At 33.9% G+C, this 20,450-nt stretch overlaps 1 protein-coding gene across 5 annotated transcripts in view; it reads left to right on the top strand.

Moving 5' to 3' along the window:
* The window catches only part of GSK3B (glycogen synthase kinase 3 beta), a 288,812-nt gene that overhangs the window by 210,228 nt on the left and 58,134 nt on the right, over nt 1-20,450 (top strand). For all 5 annotated transcript variants that reach the window (XR_012474092.1, XM_074214590.1, XM_074214593.1 and 2 more), the window contains exon 8: nt 15,498-15,593. Coding sequence is in view for 4 of the 5 variants with exons in the window: in XM_074214590.1 (XP_074070691.1) it covers nt 15,498-15,593 (96 nt within the window). In the remaining variant the exon portion in view is untranslated. The remainder of the gene's footprint in view (nt 1-15,497; nt 15,594-20,450) is intronic.

Below are 20,450 nucleotides of genomic sequence, written 5' to 3'. Positions count from 1 at the left end.
TCTTATTGTTGTTTTCTTTGATTGAAATTATCGTTTACATGATTTGTTCTTTATCCAGAGGTATTTTCTTATATCTTTTCCTTGGTACCTTTTTATTCTTTATCATTTTGCAGTATTTTTTTTAATTTATGTAGTTCTTTCCATTTACATTGTGGTAATCTTCATATTCTTAAGAAACCAAGATGACCTAATAGATAGACTACTGTATTTGTCAGACTATTAGAAAGACTTGATTTGATTTGGAATCCTGCTTCAGACCCTTACTGGTCGTTGGCTGTAGCAAAGTCACCTGGCCTTATTTTGTCTCTTTTCTAATTTGTTCAATGGGAATAATAAGGTTTTTGTGAAAATCAAGCCTTAAGGCTAGTAGGTCACTCAGCTAACCCTTATTTATTGAATTCCTACAAAAAGAAAGGCAAAAAGGGGGAATGGAAAGAAAATGAGTGTTTATTAAGAACCTGTTCTATGTCTCAGCTCTCTGAAATCATTTGATCCCTCTGATAATCTTGGGAAGTAAGTGCTTTTAACATCACCATTTAACACAGGAAGAAACTGAGTAGACAAGTGTTAAGGGACTTATTCAGGGTCACCAAGTTTGCGAATTAAATAATTTCTGACTCTAGGTTCAACACTCTTCACTGCATCAGCTAACTTTTTCCAGTATATACAGATAACACACACACAGGCAGACACATAGTTTGTCTTATTTTTTCATGGGTTTTTTTTTTTATGTTGTCTCCCCTTTAGGCTGTGATTTCCTTGAGAGCATGAACTGCCTTTTGCCTTTGCTTCCACAGTGCTTAGTACAGAAGGTTAAATAAAAGTTTTTTGGTCAATTTAATAGGATCAATTGGGAAAAGGGGAAAGTATTAAAGGGGATTGAGAAAAGTTTCTTGTGGAGCATAGGATTTTTTTTAGCTGGGATTTAAAGGAAGCCAGTGAGACCAGTAATTAGAGGTGAAAAGGAAGAAAATTCTAAGCATAGGAAATAGTTACTGATATTACCCAGAGTTGGAATTGGAATATCATGTGAGGAACAGTAAAGAGGCCATTATCATTGGATTGCAGTTATCGGGGGGAAGTAATATGTAAAAAGATTAGAAACATAGGAGGTAGGCCATGCTATGAAGAGTTTTGAATGTCAAAATAGTATATATTTGAACCTATAGGCAATGGGTTGCTAAGGGAGTTTATTTAATAGGGAAGAAAGGATTTCCATCAGTTTAATAATATCACTTTGATATCTTAGTGTGTCTGAGAGCATTGTTTAGAGTAGAGATAAACTGGAGGCCAGAAGACTAGCTAGCAGTCTATTGCAGTAGGCCAAGTTTAAGGTGATGAGGACATACCAAAGAGGTGGTAGTATCAAAGAAGCGATGTTACTACTATACAATGAAAAGTCTTGACAATAGATTGCATATTTCAGGTTTGGATGGGTTGAGTTTAAGATAACTATAGAACATCTAGTCCAATGTGTCCAATAGGCAGATGTGAATCTGGAGTTTAGAGAAAGGTTAGGGCTAGAGAAGTAGATCTAAGAATCATTAACAAAGAAATTATGATTGAATTCCTGAGAACTACTAATATGACCAAGTAAAATAGTATAGAGGGAGAAGAGAAGAGAAGAGAAGAGAAGAGAAGAGAAGAGAAGAGAAGAAGAGAAGAGAAGAGAAGAGAGCCTTGGGAACACATACCATTAATGAGAGTGAGTTAGATTAAGATTCAGCAAAAAAAAAAAAACTGAGGAAGAAATTATAAGGGAGAAGATAATAAAATATGTTACCAAGACTCAGATTAAGAAGGATAAAGTTTGAAAACAGCCATTAGATTTTATGATTAAAAGATCATTGGTACCTTTGGAGAGAACAGTTTCAGTTGAATATTGAAAACAGAAACCAGATAGTAGAGTTAAGAGGCAAATGAGAGGGGAAGTATAGGAATCGATTATAAATAATAACATCATTAATAATATTCTTACCTGGACCAGTCATTGTGCTAAGCAGTACACAATTGCTATCTCATTTGATCAGCAATCCTGGGAGGTAGGTGCTATTTTTATCTTCATTTTTATAGATAAGGAAAGAAATGGAAACAGATGAAGTGATTTGCTCAGGATCACACAGTATCTGAGGCTGAATTTGAACTCAGTTCTTACTGACTTCAGGCCTAGTATTCTAGCCACTGCTTGCCCTGGCTGCCTTCTCATTTAGTTTAACCACAAAAGGGAGAGAGATATTAATTAGAAGAATTAAAAGATTTTTGAGGATATGGAAGACATAGGCATGTTTGTAGTCAATTAGTAAACAAAGAACAATTGAAGATTAGTAATCACTTGTGCATGCAGCTGGCAAGCAGGCATACCTTGGCAAGAAAGGCCACTTATTCATATGTGGCAGGAGATAGTGAGTGATGTGAGATGAAGAGGGAAGAAGCTCTCAGTAAATGACCTCGATATTTTTAGTGAAACATAAGTTCTGCCATATGTATGTATGTATGTGTATGTATGTATGTGTATATATATATATATATACTAGATATTACTTATTCTTATTTTTTTAATATTTTCCTGTCTCTGCTTACTTTCTTTGCATTACTTCATGTAGGCCTTTCCATACTTCACTTTTATGTTCATCATTTTTCACAATCCGAATATTGCCATTACAATTTGTTTAGCCATTCTCCGAATCAGTGGACATATACTTTATTTCTACTTCTGCCATAAATATTTTGGAGATTTTCTTATAAATGACTTCTCTGGGATCTATGCCTAGCAGTGGAATCTCTGGGTCAAGGTATATGTTCATTTTTCATAATTACAAATTACTTTCTAGAATAGTTATAGTAATTCAGAGTTCCACCTACAATGTGTCACTGGGCATGTCTTTCCAAAACCCTTCTGACATTGATTATTATGGTCCCTTCTTTTGTGATTTTTTTTTTGTTATTTAAGCATGATTATTTCAATTTCTTTGAGTTTCCTTCCACAGAATTCCAGTAAAGTTTATATGACAGTTTCACAGCATGCTCCCAAATTCTTAAAAGCCCCAAACAGTATCTTCAGCACAATTCTTAGACAGTCCCCAAATTCTAGCTTTTAAAAGTTCTCATACCTACCCTACAATCAATATCACCCTTAAAAGACAAAAATTATTCAAGTTCCTTTAGAATCTCATTGCCTTCTTCAGTCACAAATGGAGAAGAGAAAGATCAGAAACAGAGCCTACATTTGATCCTCCCCACCCCCTATGTTTTATTTGTTTTCTATTAAAGAAGTGGGGGAGAAAGGAATAAATTAGGAAAGAAATAAATGAAAAAAACTTAATTACATTTAATTGGGCATATGAAATAAAAAGATTTTAATTGTAGATTATCGAAGTTGATTACAATTCTTGTTTTCAGCAATGTCTTTAAAGAGGAGTAAGGTGGAAGTGATAAAAATAAGGAGTACTATACAAAATATAAGGAGGGAAAATACAATCAACTGTAACCATGAAAGCATGGTTTTCTTGAAAAAAGAAAAGATAGCAGATCTAGATTACAAATTAAGATTTAAGATTAGAGAAGGATTTTAGAGTATATTATATACAAGAAACAAATTTGAAACCAAGATATGCATAATTTAAACATGTGGTTAAAATACAATTTATTATCATTTAGGTGAACTAAAAATTAAAATGAACCAAAATCTTAGTATTGACAGAAATTATTAAAATTGGCATAAGTTTAAATAAGTTGAAAAACCATAATGCTTACAAGTACCATAGATAAATAATATCAGTATTTAAAATAGATACACCATAGCATCTAAGTTGTTAAGAAAAGTCTAATCAAATTATAACAAGAAATAAGCAGCAAAACTATATAATCATGTATTAAACCATTCCCCACGTATTGTGACAGATGCTGGGGATGCCATGAAAAGCCAATTCCTTTCCTTATTGAACTTAACATCTAGTGATGGAGAGAATGAATGAATGAATGAATGAATGAATGAATGGAGGAAGAAAATATATGAAAACAAAGTAACTTTTGAAAAGAAGTACTGGCATCTGGAAGAATCAAAAAGTTCTCCTAGAAAGTGGCCATTTGATGCAAGGCTTGCAGAAAGCTATGGATTTTGTATAAGAATTAGTAGTGTGATGCATGAACCAGACAAAGGCACAGGGATAGGAGTGAGAGCATCATGTTTGAGAAACATCCAAGTAGTCCACTAGTGGTAGGGCACAGAATGCATAGAACATAATGATATATAAAAATAACAGAAAGATTGAAGGAACCAAGTTGAAAGAGCATTAAAGAGGAAAGAGCATTAAAGAGAGGAAATTCTAGTGGATTCTAAAGATAATTGGAAAAGTACTAGGATTGATTATTGTAGAGATGACATGGTCAGATTTATGCTTTTAGAAATCACTTTGACAGCTTTAGTTTTGTAAAGGGAAGATTGAGCAGGAAGAATGTTGACATAGGAAAGGCAATTAAAAAACTTTGGAGTGGTCCAAACAAAAAGTGATAAAGATTTGACCTAGGATGATGAGTATGTTGATGGAGCAAAGGGGATATATACAAGAAGTGTTGCTGAGATCAAAATGATGAGATGTGACAGATATTTACATTTGTAAAAAAGCTAAATGATATAGTGAATAGAATACCAGACCTAGAGCCAGGAATATTTATCTTTGTCAGTTCAAATTTAGCCTCAAACACTTGCTGTGTGACTCTGGGCAAGTCATTTAACTCTGCCTTAGTTTCTTCATCTGTAAAATGAGTTGGAGAAAGAAATGGAAAAACCACTCCAGTACTTCTGCCAAGAAAATCCCAAAAAAAGGAGTCACGAAACATTGGACAGGACTTAAAAAAAAAAATCTCTACAACAATTGTTTAAATATGTGGGGAAAGGTCAAGGATGACCCAGAAAGTTGCAGACCAAATGATTGGAAGGATAGTGGTGCCTTAGATAGGAATAGGAAAGTTCAGAAGAAGAGTAACTTTGGCAGAAAAGCTGTTTGGGGGTATGTTGATTTCAGGATGCCCATGGTATGGATATCCACTTAATGCTGTCTTATAGAAAATTAATGGTGCAGATCTGGAACTCGGGAAAGAGTCAAATGTAGAAAAATGGATCTGGGAATCATCTTCTTAGAGATATTTTATTCCTGAAAGGCTGGTGTGCTGATCAAATGAGATTAAAAAGAGAAAAGCAGACAAAATTTTGGTGCATATCAACAAGAGATGTGTTGTGGGTGAAGATTCAGCTGAGAAGAATGAAAAGTGTACAATTAAGAATTGGGGGGGAGGCTAGGTGGCACAGTGGATAGAGCACTGGCCTTGGAGTCAGGAGTACCTGAGTTCAAATCCGGTCCCAGACACTTAATAATTACTTAGCCATGTGGCCTTGGGCAAGCCACTTAACCCCACTGCCTTGCAAAAAAAAAAAGAATTAGGAGAACAAAAAGGTAGGATTTCATAAAAACCTCAGAGAATAGAAGGAATTAAGACAGAATATGGTCAATAGTGTTGAATACTGTTGCAGAGAGATAAAAAATTACCCATAATATTCAATGAAAGACCATTGGGTTTGTCCTTTAAAATAATTTGCTACTTTGGAGATGGCAGTTTAGTTGAACCAAATGGGATGGCTTCATAATGTACACTTAGCTGAGAAGAAAGAGGTAGAGATAATAAAAATATCTAATAAACATTTTGATAGGACTTTTCAGTTCTTATCTCATTTGATCTTCACAGTGGAGGGATAAGTGCTATTATCATCATCCTCATTTTATGGATGAGGAAACTTCTTGGACAGGAGCTTAGAGGTATCTCGGTAGTTTTTTTTAAAGCTTAGTGACTAACATTTGTAAACTTCAGGGAAGGGAAAAGCAGATGGGAAAGGAATAAGATTGGAGAATGAGAATATAATAGGTGGGACTGTCTGCTAGAGAAAAGAACCTCAGATGATTTCAAGGATACCTTAAATAAAATTACTACCTCATTTTCAGCAACTAAACAAAATAAAGGAGGATATATTAAGGTACAAGGTAGATAATGGGGAGTTTGCAGCATATGACCTCTATTTCCTTGGTAAAATCCAAGACTGAGGTTTCAGCTAAAATATGGTTCAGTGTGTTCAGTAAAGGAGATAGATAAATAAAGTATGAGACCTGCATTCAAGGAATTTACATTTAATAATGACTGTATATTTTGTTAATATGCAAAATATCATATCCCAAACTTGATTATGCTAAAATATCTTCAAAGCAGTGAATCACATCTGTAAAGTCTTAGGCTTTTCTCAGAATTATTGTGGACTTAATATTCTAGTTAGAAAAACCACAGGGGCAGCTAGGTGGCACAGTGGATAGAGTTTATTGACTTTCCCTTGCTATCATCTTTAATTCATTCAGTAGGAACTAGACTTAAATAAGGATTATGTTTTATTTCTTTGTTCAACTTTTTCCAATCAATTGCCAAGGCTTGTCAATTAAATATAAAATGTGTCTTGATTCAGCCATTCTTGTTTCTTTTCTTCACTGCGAACTCTGTTTAGGGTACGCATTACTTTGTACCTAGATTTTTGCTAAAGCCTCCAATTTATCTAGCTGTCTGAATTCCAAGTCTGTAGTATAGCTACCACTTCCAAGATAATTTTTGTACTACCCCCCCCTTTTTCCCCATTATTTTTCTCTTCAAATCTGTCTAAAGCCTGGTATTTAAGGCCTCTACTTAAAGAAAATTCCTGTCTAAACTTAACTTCTCTTTTTCTTCTACATAAAACCTCAATTTCAGCTATTTTCCACATTATCTTGATTACATGCCTTTATATACTTTGTTTCCCTTCCCAGACCTCCCCACCACCACTACCTAAAGTAGCCCCTTCTCCACCTATCCAAATCATCTCCATCCTTCAGGTTACAACTCAAGTCTTATTTCTCTGACAAAGACCACTCTTGCTCACTTCCTATGTCTCCCCCTTCCCATTAGCTGATCGTCCTTAGATTTTTATTGTTACTTTAATGTATGACATCTTTTTGGTGCTATTTAATTCTTACACTCCTAATTATGTTCTTTTATGTATGTCTTATCATAAACTACAGGAGGTAAAAGACTATATGTCCTACATTCTTTGAATACCCTAAAATCTCTTAATCATTTTGATTGTGCTTTATCAGTAAATATAAAAATTTAAGCATGAACTGAAAATATGTATAGAGTTGGTTATTTGTAAATTTTATATATATTTATAAAACTTTTCTAATAATTTTACTCATTACAAAATTTGCACAATAACACAAACTCAAAAGATGAACCAATGATAAAACATTATAATTAGAGTCACCAGAGTTTTAAAGTAAAACGGTTATATTTGGTACATATATGCTTTAGGACAGTTACTGGCAGTTATATGGAGTATTATAGTGGTTTAGAACTAAGGAGAACAATTAGGAGATTATTACAGTTGTCCAGGCAAAAGATGATATGTCCTAGGTAGTGAATTTGTGAGTAGTGAGAAGAGAACAGAGTAAGAGATGTGAAGGCAGAACTCAAAAGATTGAACAACTTACTAGTTATGGGGTGTGAGATGAGAGAAAGGGAGGAGTCAGAAATGACACAAAGGGAATAAAGGAAGATTAGGATCCTCAACTGTAATTTTGAAATTTGAAGATTGATGAAGCTAGAGGAAAGATAATATAATCATAGCTGAGACCCTGATTCTTTACCTCCTTGTCCTTTGTGCCCCCCCCCCCAACACACTGCCCCTTCTGAAAGGGGCCTTTTCAACCACAGGGTAATCTGGGAAGGATTAGGGTGAGTGTAGGATTTTATTACAGTATTTGAACCGCTATAGTGGTGTAGGCTTAATTTATAATTGCTTTGAGGACATGGAAGCAAAAATCTGGTTGCATTGGAGTTTGTGGAGTGGGGACTTGTAAATGGTAGTTGGCAACAAGTGCTCTCTTTAAAAGATGGAAAGTGACAGTACTTTGGTAATTGTGGCCACAGACTCCGTGGGGGTTTGGAGACCACTCTCCATAGTGCAGTATCCCTCAATGATGCTCAGTAAATGTTTATTAATTTTTTTGGTTAATTAGCACACCTATTTCTCTTTTTTAGTGACTTGTTTTTATATTGCATTCAATTCCAAATATATTTCCTTTCTGTTCTTATCCCCCTTGATCTATCTCTTAAAAAGAGGAAAAAAAGAATCAATAAAATTGCCTACTATATGGACTGTATCTCGACATTAGAAAGAGGGGAATTTTTCATTCAACAAGCATTTCTAAAGTGTTGATTGTGTGCCAGACGCTGTACTTAGAGCTGGGAGCACAAAGAATGGCAAAAATAGCCCCAACTCTTACATTTTATATGGGCAAACAACACGTAAATAAATAACTAGGTGCATGCAAGATACATACACTGAAGAGATGAAAGGCATTTTGTAGATGGTGGGCAGATGGCAGTTTCTCAGGTTTTGTCAGGCCAAACTTGGTCATTAAATTATACAGTTTTCAATTTTTGTTCTTTCTGTTTGGATTTTTGTTAGTCATTGTAAATTACTTTCTTGGTCCTACTTTCTTCTCTGTACATTAGTTCCCATGTTGAATTCTCTCTGTTCTTCATAGTCATCATTTCTTAATGCTGTAGTAATATTTTTGCTATAAATTTATATACCATGATTTTGTTTAGCTTTTCTACAGTTTTTTACTACCACCAAAAAAAAGTGCTACTTCAAGTACTTTGCTGTAGATGGGAATTTTCATTCTGTCTTTGGCTTTTTTGTAAAGAATTTTTAAGTGTAAAACAGAAGAGTTTATAGGTTATTCTAGAGATAATGGGGGACTATTGGAGTATGTTGATTAAGGAAGGGACATGGTCACACCTGGATTTAGAAAAATCACTATATAGAAGGTAGGTGAAAATGGGGAATGAATTATGACAAGGAGACCAGTTTGCAAGTTATTGCAATAGTTTCAACAAGAGTTATGAAGAACTAAACTAAAATGGTGAATATGTGAGTGAAGAGGACCTGTATGTGAGAGTTGTTATGGAGAAAAATTTGGCTACTGATTGATCATATGTCAAGTGAGGAATTGAGTAACTAATTTAAAGGCTATTGTTGTCTATAATAATAATAGGGAAATAATAATAGAAGAGAGATGGGTTTGAGCAGAAAGATGATGAACTCCTTTTTTCCATATGTTAAGTTTGAGAGCCTGCTGAACATTCAGTTTAAAAAATTTCTACTAGGCATTATGTGAAATTGGAGGTCAGAAGAAGCCCAGGGCTAGGTAGATAGCTCTGTAAGAGAGTGTAGAGAGAAAAGAAAAGAGTGAATGTCCTGATAGTCAGCACTGTCAAATGCTACAGAGGGTTTAAGAAAGAGGAGTATTGAAAAGGCTATTAGATTTGGTTAATAAGAGATCATTAGTAAGTTTTAGAAGGAATATTTTCAGTTAAGTAATGAGATTGGAAGTCATACTGCAAAGGGTTTAGGAGAAAGTGAGAGTATGGACTGATTTTTTTTTTCCAGTAGACTGAGTTAGGTAAGGAGAGATTTAGGGCATTAGCTAGTAAGGATGGTAGGTCAGTTGAACATTGTCAAAAAAGTGGGCATATTGAATGTATTTGTAGGCAACAGGAGTAAATACTAAAGATGTTAAAGGGTATATTTGTAGGAAAGATCTGCTTAAAAGAATAGGAGGAGATTCAATTGAGAGTACATGAAAAAGGATTGGTCTTGTTGAGAAGGGCCACCTCTTAAGAAATAAAGGAAGATATATTTTATATATATATGTATATATGGAACATGAAATGAAAGGATAGGGATAAGAGAGAGCTTGGAGTAAAGAATGTTCCAGGAAATTATGAAGTGAGATCTTTAATTAAGAGTCGGGAGGACTGAGTTGCTATGAGTCTCAAAGAGATAAAGAGGTTTGGAACATCTGTAATATATGAAATAGGGAATCAATTATGGTGGAGTAGAAAGAATGCTTTGTTTCAGTAGGGCCTAGTTGAGATTAGATAACATGAATTGGTATCCAATCAGCACTAAGTTACTCCAGTCACACATAGGGGGTAAGGAAGTAAATTAGAAAGGGTATAGTCCAGGCTTGGGGTTTGACAAGACCTGAATGGCAATAGGACAAGGGAGCAAAGGAATTAAAAAGAGGATTATAAATTTAGAGCTAGAAAAAGCTTCAGAATCCATCCAGTCCAACAACCCCTGTGTTTTAAAGGTAAATAAACAAAGACCCAAAGAGGTTAAGATTACTTGCCCAAAGTCTCAGAGGTAATAAGTTCAAAAGGTCAGGATTCAGGAAGAAAGGAGATCATTGACCCTGTAAAATGTTTACCTATGCAAGAATTGAGAGATAGAGATTGGATGTCACAGTGTGATCCAAAAATAGATTTAGGGTCAGTAAAACATAGAAAGAGATGAAATGATAGAATATGCTTTATAATAAGGGAAATTAGATGTTCTTGAATAGGATAATAGAAAATCCTCACATCATAGCGCAATTAAGGTTGTGACCATCTCTGTGAGTAAATGTTGTAAATGAGTAAAAATGGGTAATAGGAGTTTAGTAAATTGAAGACCTGAGAGGGAATATCAGCTAATATGACAGACTGAGTCAGGATAAACTGAAAGCCAATTACTAAAGTTGTTGAGAAATAAGAACCACATAATAGCTACCATAATCCTGAATTGAGTGATCAGTTTGTACAAAGTAAAATTAGAAGATTAGAAATTGCTAAGTGATGATACAAGTAGAGGAGAAAGTTTGGTAGATTCATTAGGGAATTCTAACTACTCCACTCAAGTCTCACCAAATACTGGAAAAAAAACAAAAGTAAGGAAATATTTTTTAATGTTTGCATAAAGAGGAGGTATATGAAAGCATCCAGTTTTCCTATAGAGATTAGTTCTACTTTAGTATTCATAATACTCAGTGATATGACTAAATCCTAGGTAAATCCTCTTACCCAGTTACAGATACATATAATGTTTTTCCTTCATTCTCAAAGAAAACCGTGATATCAAAGAGGTGATGCCAAGACAAACACATGAATTGAATTTGAGGGGGGGGGGGGTCTGTGCTAAGTCGCCAGTCTCACTTTCTCCTCCAGAGCCATCTGGGTCCAGGGACCAGATGTGAATCAGGGTTCCTGGAGAAAGGATTAATGTGATGTGATATGAGGTAGTCAGGATTAAATGACTTGCTCAGGGTCACACAGCTAGTTAGTGTCAAATATCTGAGGACTGGACTCTTGTCTTTCTGACGCCAAAGCCAGTGTTCTATCCACTGTGCCACCTAGCTGCCCTTTGTAGATACATGTGCTAAAGGGTAGGCAAGAGATTTGGTTGTGGTTGGGAACAGTTTATTTTCTGATTTGCAAGTGCAGGATTTTCTCAAATCCACATCTCTCACCAGAGGCCAAAGGTTAAACACAACATGAAATTATTTACTATTATAGTTGTTCACTAATGCTTTTGTGTGAAATTCTTTTCACACAATCTAAAGTTGCTTGACACATCAAAATTAATTTGCTAATTGTTTTGTAATACTTGAGAGCTTAAGTCAAAAGGCATCACATCCCTTGGGATTTTATAGTGTTTGGTTTTCTTCATAAAATTTTCCATTTATGTTTTTTTGAAATTTTTCTTTAAATACTTTAATGCAGATATATAATAAATGGAGTTTCATATATAATACTTTTTACCCCAGAGAGCTTAAACTATTTTGACTAACCAGAATCATATACCTAATAGATTATTTGTCCTGATTTAAAAAACAAACCAATAGCCCTTAATTTGACACATGGTACCATTAATGCCCTACCTCTTATCCAACATATATTCCAAGATTTGAATTTCCATTTTTAATGTTAAATTTTTGTGAAAGATTATATTCCCTATTATAAAAGAAGAGAATTGAAGTCCTCTACCTGTATGACATGTTAACTCAATTTGAACAATTACTTTGAATATCATAAAATGTTCCCTGAAGGACTGAAAGAGAATGAAGCAGTACTGAAAATATTCAGAAGTATGATTGAAAGTTTGAAGCTACTAATCCAAGTAACTTCACTTCTAGCACCATTACTCCTCTACAAGATCCTCTTGTCTTTGGAATCAGCTGTCATTTTAATCTGCAAGGGAGGTAGGAGTCAGTGGTAAGTAGGAAAAATAGCTCTAACCTTACAAAGACTAGATCTCTTTCAGTGGAGATAAATGTTAGAAACCAAGAAGTAGCAAGCAGAGAAGAGACTGATAGCAAAAGTATGAGTTCCTTTATTATTTTAGCTCAGCTTGCCACCTTGGCTACTATTAAATAGATAGTCTGGTTGTGACATATTTTCAACAATATTTTTATTCTTTCTTTCTATAGTCTTACTTAATACCTAGCTTATACCCTTAGTTTTTTCCTGTATTGAGTGCCTTCCTTAATACAGATTTTTTCTAGTTCTGATAACTACTGCTGATGCTTATACTTGATATTTATTAAGTTGCAGATGAAATTGCATACACTGATAAAGACTGCTTTATAAATATTGAAAGTCAATTTGAATCTGAAGTCAATTTGAGTCCTGAATATTTGGTGAAAGATTCCTAAATAGAAATGTATTTGGTGTGTACCTCCAGATGAGGATGAGAATAGTATGAGAGGGAGTGGGCATGAATATTGGAGTGACTTGAGATCTTACTTTACACATTCAATAAGTTCCTGAAAAGTTGTGCATAAACCAAAAATGTGTATGTCAGACTTCAAAGATCTATTTCTAAGGGAAAATAAACCCCTCTGGCAAAAGAAAAAGCATGTTTAAGAATCCTAACAGTCATTTCAAGTAACCATCAGGTCCTCCTGACTCCAGGGCCGGTGCTCTATTCACTGCACTACCCAGCTGTCCCCTGACACTGGAATTTTTAAGTAGGTTGTGTCATCATGACTTTTGGTCTTTTTTTGATTCAGTGTATTTTTTAGCTTTATATATTTTTCAGAAACTTATATAGTGAAATCAAACTATATTCATATTCATACCCTCTCCTACTGTCTTACCTTAATCCACAGCTGTACACGTTTTAATTCCCTGAAAGTTTCCAAAGGATTCTTATCTTTTTTTGTTTTTTAAAAACCTAGTCCGTAGATTTCTTATCAACCAACAATTTTTTAAGTACAAAGAAGGTCCAACCTATGACCCAAATTTTCTTGCTAAAGACCCCCCTGGCCAGAGACTTTACTTCTCCATTGATGGGAACATCTGGAATTCTAATTGGAGGGAAGATATTAGCCCTGTTGTCCCTGGAATTGCAGCAGTAGGATGTGTTTGGGGCTTTCTCATTTAAATCCAAAATAAGTTCACAGAGGAAAAAAATGTTTATAAAAGTAATTCATAAGACTCTACTTCAACTGTGTTAGATATATCAAGATCTGCCTAGAGCACCATGAAATCTACTCTGTGAAATCAGTAGTCATTTGAAGGTTTGGCCTGATTAGCTGTATTGTAAAAAACAAAGCAGACATCAAATTGGCAAAGATTATAAAAGACAAAAATATTCAGGAGATTGACACATTATTTTGTTGATTGAGCTGTGAATTTGTCTAAGTAAACTGGAAAAATTTGGATTGCCTGAGAAGAGTCAATTAACTCTTAACATCTTTTCACCTATTGCCATCACCACTGTGTTTATATATATCCTAAGGAAATCTTAGCGGTAACAAAAATTTTTTAGCAATATTTTTTGTGTAGCATTCATTAGGTCTTATTTGCCAGTCTTTAGAGATATGGATAAAAAAGTGAAATAGTCCCTGCCCCTCAAGGACTTTTTCCTAGTAGCAAACAGCTGCTAAGTGGTTACCCCTCAGTTGGGAAACTGCTAAACCAAATATGGTGTATGAATATAATTAAATATTATTTTGCTGCAAAGAACAAGAAACATTAGGATTTCAGAGAAACAGAGGAAGATTAAAAGAACTCTTAGTTTTGTGTAAATGGAGTAAGAACCAAGGGAATAATATATATACAATGACTAAGCAATGTAAAAGAAAGTAATACAATTGCCATAACCTGTCTTCCTCTCAGGGAGCAACAGATTAATCAGCTAAGAAGCCAATACTAGGCATTGGACAAAAAATAGAACTTTCTATCAGGAAGGTTATAGTCTATCTTAGAAGACCAAAATCTTAATCGATAAATAAAAGTGATAAATTATTACATGATAAATAATAATAAAACATATTTCCTAAAGTTTAGTATTTTTTAATGTGGAATACATTACCCGTGTTGTGTTTTGTGTGTGTGTGTGTGTGTGTGTTTGAAGTTTTGAGCAACTTTTTCTTTGTTATGAGAGGATTTGATAAGTGGGGCAATATATTGGATACTAATTAAGATGTTAGAATCCAGGCATCAATAAAACTTTATTTAAGTAGATGAGAAATGCATATAACTCAGGCTAGCTAATGGAAACAAAAAAGTAAAATCTGGGAAATTATATAAAGATTCCAAATGGTTCACTGCCAAAATCCCATCTTTTTTAGTGCATTCTCTTCCCACCCCAATCTTAAAAAAATCAAAGTTATAGATGACACAAAGTGGAACAAAAAGATAAATGGTAAGTGTGTGTGTGTGTGTGTGTGTGTGTGTGTGTGTGTGTGTATATATATGTTTCATCATGTTACCAGTGGTGACTCACACTGAAAAAATAATGTTAAAAATTCATCAAGAGTGCAATCAGAAAAGTTATCATTTAGTAAGAATGAGTGACAACAGGTGGACTACCCAGAATTTTCACCAGAAATATCAATGAATCACAAAGGTAATTGAGTGGTTCTTTGATAGAAAAAACTTTGCTAAGAGTCACATAGAATGGTTACTTGGAAGGATTCTTTCATTCATTCTTAGCTGTTTTCACTTTTCTCTTGGTCGTAACTAGAGCTGTTATTCACATGTCTTTCTTTTGGAACAGGAGCTCTCCTCAGTTTCTCCCTTCTTCTCCTTACCTGTAACTAGCTGTTTCCCTTTTCCTTCTCATAGTTCTGAACTATTAGCTTTTATCCAGCAGTACTTATAAGTGTTGAATGAGTTATGGATTCAGATGTCTCAGCCAGTTAGAAGTCAGCTGAGATTGTTAATGGACGGTAATCTCATGTGTTACGGATAAGTAAATTAGGTGAAGAGAAGGAGAATTATGACAACTTTCAAGTTTGAGAACAGTTGATATACAAGTATTTGCAAATATATACGACCTAACTTTATTTTTTTAATTAATTTTCAAATCCTAAATCAGTTTTATTTGTCTTTAGAGACACATTCTAGGAGGCAACACATCATAAAATTTGCAACTAGTTAGAAATTAAAAGACTTTCATCTTGTCTGCTTTATTTAACCAGCTGTGTGTCAGTGTAATTTAAATCATTTTCTCAGTCTAGCATGTGCTACAAAATAATGAGTATATGTCAACTTCTATAAATTATAGAAAGAATTTGCTTTTTTCTATTTAGGTCCTGGGAACACCAACGCGAGAGCAAATTCGAGAAATGAACCCAAACTACACTGAATTCAAATTTCCTCAAATTAAGGCACATCCTTGGACTAAGGTGAGTCTAAATGAGTGGAATAACGATTAAGGCTTAAAGGCCAAAAGAATTAAATGACATTAATTCAAAACTTAATTTTTCCTTAATTTTTAAATGACTGCTTTGAGACCTAGTAGTTGAATCCAAGGTATTACAACAGTGAACATTCATTGATGATGTTCATAATAAGCACCCATTTTGATTGCCTACAAACATTTACTACTCTAAAAGGTCATATGACGTTTTTTCTCTAATAGGCTATAAAGTTTAGAAAGGTACAAGATCTTGTATGACTTTTAATGACCATTTCCAACCCTAAGGGTTTTTTACTTTAACTTTTTTTCAACTCACTGATCTCACTATTGAAAATTAGCTTTTAAAGCTATAGTATCTCTCCCTTCTCCAATTTCTTCCTCTTTGGTTCTCTGGGGCAAAAATTTAAGCCTCTCTATTCCTACCTGTCATACATTTGAAATGTTGCCAGTGTTTTACTTGACAATCAGAAAACTACAATTCCGTATTATATAGAGATGATATTTTTGAACAGATTTTTATGAAGAATGGTAGTAATTTACTAAAAAAAATAAATTTTGAGTACCAACTAGAATAACTTAAATTGGATTTTTAAATTTTTTTCTCATTTCAATATTAACAACAAATGTTATATATTGAGTTAGTGCTGGAGCTAAAATGATCTTAGAAATCAGTTATTCCAATTCCCTCATTTTACAGGTGGATTACCTGAAGCCAAGAGATTATTAGGTATCTTGTAAGACTATACAACTAGTTATAGAAAGAATTAAGCTTAAGATCTGTCTCCTCATTCCCCTCAGTACCTTTTCTACTCTGTCTTATTTGTTCTCTCGTCTCATTGCACCCTTTTTTTTCACCGTAACGCTGTGAAAAATTTTAGGGGCAGATATTTTTATAGTTCCAATCATGCTGAAAACAAAAATGATTTGGGTTCATCAACATCTGAATACTTCATTTTTCTAGACTATAATCACCTCCCAGCACTTAAGAAAATATGCTCATGCTGCTAATTGTTTTAAGTCCAAATGCCTTATAATATTTTAATGACAGCTAAAGGATGTCACAGACAGAGAGACCAGGACTTCCTGACATATTTATATTTAGTCATTTATTTCTTTTTTCTGAGAGGTTGTAATAACTAGTACCTAAGGTCAAAAATATTCTATTCTTCCCCTCCAAAGTTATTCCATCTGGTTTAAATATTCAGAAAATCGGGAGGACCTCAAAAGACTATTTCAGTTTAAATAAACTGATAACATTGAAATCATTTCAAAGTGTTCCAGGAATCCTCAAATTTACTTTAGTGTATACAGATGCCATACCAAGGGTCTCTGAAGACCATTCAGTCCAAAGGTACCCTAAGGTTATCCAGACCTAACCTTGTATTGACTCATATCTCTAGGACTCATATCAATTTAATCCAGCATTTATGTGAACTGTTGCAGGAATGCAAGTAGGTATTCCAAAAAATAAAAGGAATTTTTAATATAGAAATTTTCAGTATATGTATAATTTCAGCATATTACTGTCAAAATGTCATCACATTTTCAGTTGCTAAAATAGGTTTCTATATCTTCTCAACATTCCTACAGTATAATTTATAATCTAGAGTAGAATACAGTAATACCATTAGCTGATATTTATATAATGCTTATGGTTTGCAAAGTGCTTTTCTCATAACTTTTTCAACTAGAAAGGTGGTCTGTCTGTGATATAGTGCTATAGAGAGACCTGTGCTTAACCTAACTTCGCTATTTAATGTTTTTATCAGTGATTAGGATAAAAGCATAAATGGCATGCTCATCAAATTTGCAAATAGTTCAGAAATAAAAGTGAATTGGGATTCAAAGAGTTTTAGTCAGAACAGAGGAACTGGGGGAGAGCTTAGCCTAAAGAATAGCTCAGCTCAAGTGCTGCTTTATATATGAGCTTTCCTATTCCCTATTCCACATGCTACTGTCTTCCTCAGCTTCACCCCCAAATTGCTTTGCATTTTTTTTCTTATTTACATGTACATCTTGTGTCTCCGTATTGACAATTAGTTCTTTTGAGGACAAAAACTTTTTCATGTTTGTCTTTATATCCCCAGTACCCAGCATATATTGTAGAAACTTAAAGTTACCTACTAGGGGGAGAAAAAAACTTCAGTGAAAGGCACCACAAATATAGCGACATATGTAAGGAAAAAAGCTTTGTTCTCACCAGAGAACTCCAAGAAAAGTCTAAATAACAACTATATTATAGAGAATTCATATTGAGAAATGGTTAAAACTACATGGCCAGGTATAGATAATCCATGAGTTCTTCCCTTGAGATTCTTTGAAGAAAATTATCATCTCCATTTTACAGATAAGGAAACTCCAGCCAAATGGTTATGTAATTTACACGAGGTCATATAGTTGATTTCAGAAGCAGAATTAAAGCCCAAATTTTCTGACAACAGTGTGCCTATTATATTTTTTATACAGCTTCTCATATTCATTGGAATGGATGTGGGCAAATAAATCAAAATTTCATGTAATTGTAACAGAAAGATTGTGATGAATTTGGATACTTTAATATCCCTTTGGATTCCTAGGATTTTTATTTTTTCCTTTATTTTGTACTACTAGACAACTTTAAAAAAAAGGCCAATAAGAGTCTCTGTGTATTGAAAAGGTTTTGCCTAAAATTTGAAATTCACTAACCTTGTCCTTGCATAGGTAGAAATAAGGGTCAACATTATTATCAGTTAGCATTATTGCTTCTACCGGAGTTGTTTTTGTTTCAATTTCTACCAGCTTAGAGCGTTGTTAAACATGTGAGGGTAGCTCACTTTAGAAGTATACGTTGAGAGTTCTCTATGTATTCCTAAATCTCTCAATAGTCTAGTGTTGCAATATACTGTAACCTCAAGAGCATCAGCTAATAGTTTTGGGGAGCAGGAACAGATAAGAGATTAAGGAAAAGAGTATGGTATGGAAATAATAAGGTCAAAAAAAAATTAAGAATGATAGTGGGACAAGTTCTGCTCGTGGTGGTACCAAGTATTTTGAGGTTTTTAAATCTGGTATTGATGTATAGAAAAGAAATTTCTACTTAAAATGTAACCCTGGTTTTTGATGATGCTGTTTATGACTATTAGGGTTACAGGACCTAGAGAGATACTTTTTTCCATTTTTTGTAGGCAGTAAGTAAACATTGGGGGGGGGGGGTTAACATTAAGCACCTACTGTGTATTAAGCTCTATGCTACCACTGAGGATGCAGTGTAAGGCAAAAAAAAATAGTCCCTTCTCTTAAGTATCTTATCATATAGTGGATATCTTATTATAAGGTCTGGGATTAGAATTAAGGGGCAAGTACTTTACCTGAAAGAAAAGAAGTTTATGGCTGTACCAAGAAAAGTTCATCATGGAATCTTTCTGAGGTTCCTTCCCAAGATTCTAAAAGTTTTTTACACCTGAAAAAAAAACACTTGGGCTTTAACTGTTCACTCACAATTTGCTTCTCTAAAATGACATCCTTTGGGGGATGGAAGGGAAGTTAACAATGAGTAAAAGTACATTGCAAGCAAAGAAAAGATAAAAATGTATTGGGGTAGGATTAGAAGGAAAAAAGGAAACCATACTTTACTAGGTGTGGCAGTTGAAAATATAAACCTTCCTTCAGTGAGTTTACATTATAGTGCTAGAATTTCCAATACCTCAGTTTCTTCTCTCAAATGATGATGATGATGATGATGATGATGATGATAATTATTATACCTTTCTTAAGGGCTTTTTGCATGGATAAAATGAATTACTTTTAAAAATATAAAAGTACCACCATGCATGTATGTAAAGGTAATAATTATTTTATATCTTATTATATTGCAAGAGTAAGAAAAAGACTGTGATTAATATGAATATCAGACTAGCAGTCATTAATTTTTGGTTCTTGTCAAGGGTAAATAGGAAGATATATTCCTAGTTCCACCTACCAGCTTTTCCTTACTTGGTCTTAGTGTGCTTCCGAGTTTATACAGTTCCCTTCCTCTACCAACTACCATTTTTGAGATTGTTAGCTGTGATGACGTCTTCAGAAATCTAGGGGACTTAAAAAAGGAGAACTAGGATTATTTCTTTAACTACATAATTGTGGTAGAAATATTGCCATCCTTAGTTCCCTTTGATATCTAATATTCTTCCAAATATTCTTTGTGACTTGGAAAGTCAGTAAATTTTCTTATCCCTTCTCTGGAACCTAGACTTATCCTTGTTGCCATTCATATAGATTCTGATTGAACCTACAGCTTGTTGACCCTGGTATTTCTTTTGAATTTTCACTTTATTTATTATGTATGTACTTCATTTTTCCTCTGGAAAAAGAAACATTTCAAAAAACCCAAGTTTTTATCATATTGAAGCATAATATGATGCTTTCCATTTTAAAATCTCTGTAGAATGCTTATATAAAACATTATAGCTCCCATGGTGAAAAAAGTAATGTTGTAATGCTCATAATTTATATCACTACAGAAATTCTAAAAAAGGAAATATGAATGTACATTGGAGTAGCTAGAGAAGGCTTTTATATATGAAGTGGCAAATGGAAATAATCATTGAATAATATTTAAGATTGGAATTAGTAGAGTGAAATTGGGAGATTATTCCAAGATATAGAACTGCAAATGAACAGGACTCACATGTTAGCTACACAAACAAGAGATATTTAAGTAAAAGAAGGAGTGGTTGTGATGGGGGCAGGTTGAAAAAGTGATCTAGATTATAAAAAAATTTTAAAACAAGCATAAGTCTTTTGAACTTGATTCAGTATGCAATAAGACTTTTGAATAGAAAAGCTACTTATTAAAAGAAATAATTGA

The sequence above is a fragment of the Macrotis lagotis genome, chromosome 1 (assembly GCF_037893015.1).
Source record: "Macrotis lagotis isolate mMagLag1 chromosome 1, bilby.v1.9.chrom.fasta, whole genome shotgun sequence".
NCBI classification, from domain to species: domain Eukaryota; kingdom Metazoa; phylum Chordata; class Mammalia; order Peramelemorphia; family Peramelidae; genus Macrotis; species Macrotis lagotis.
This window is presented reverse-complemented; position numbering and strand designations above follow the sequence as displayed.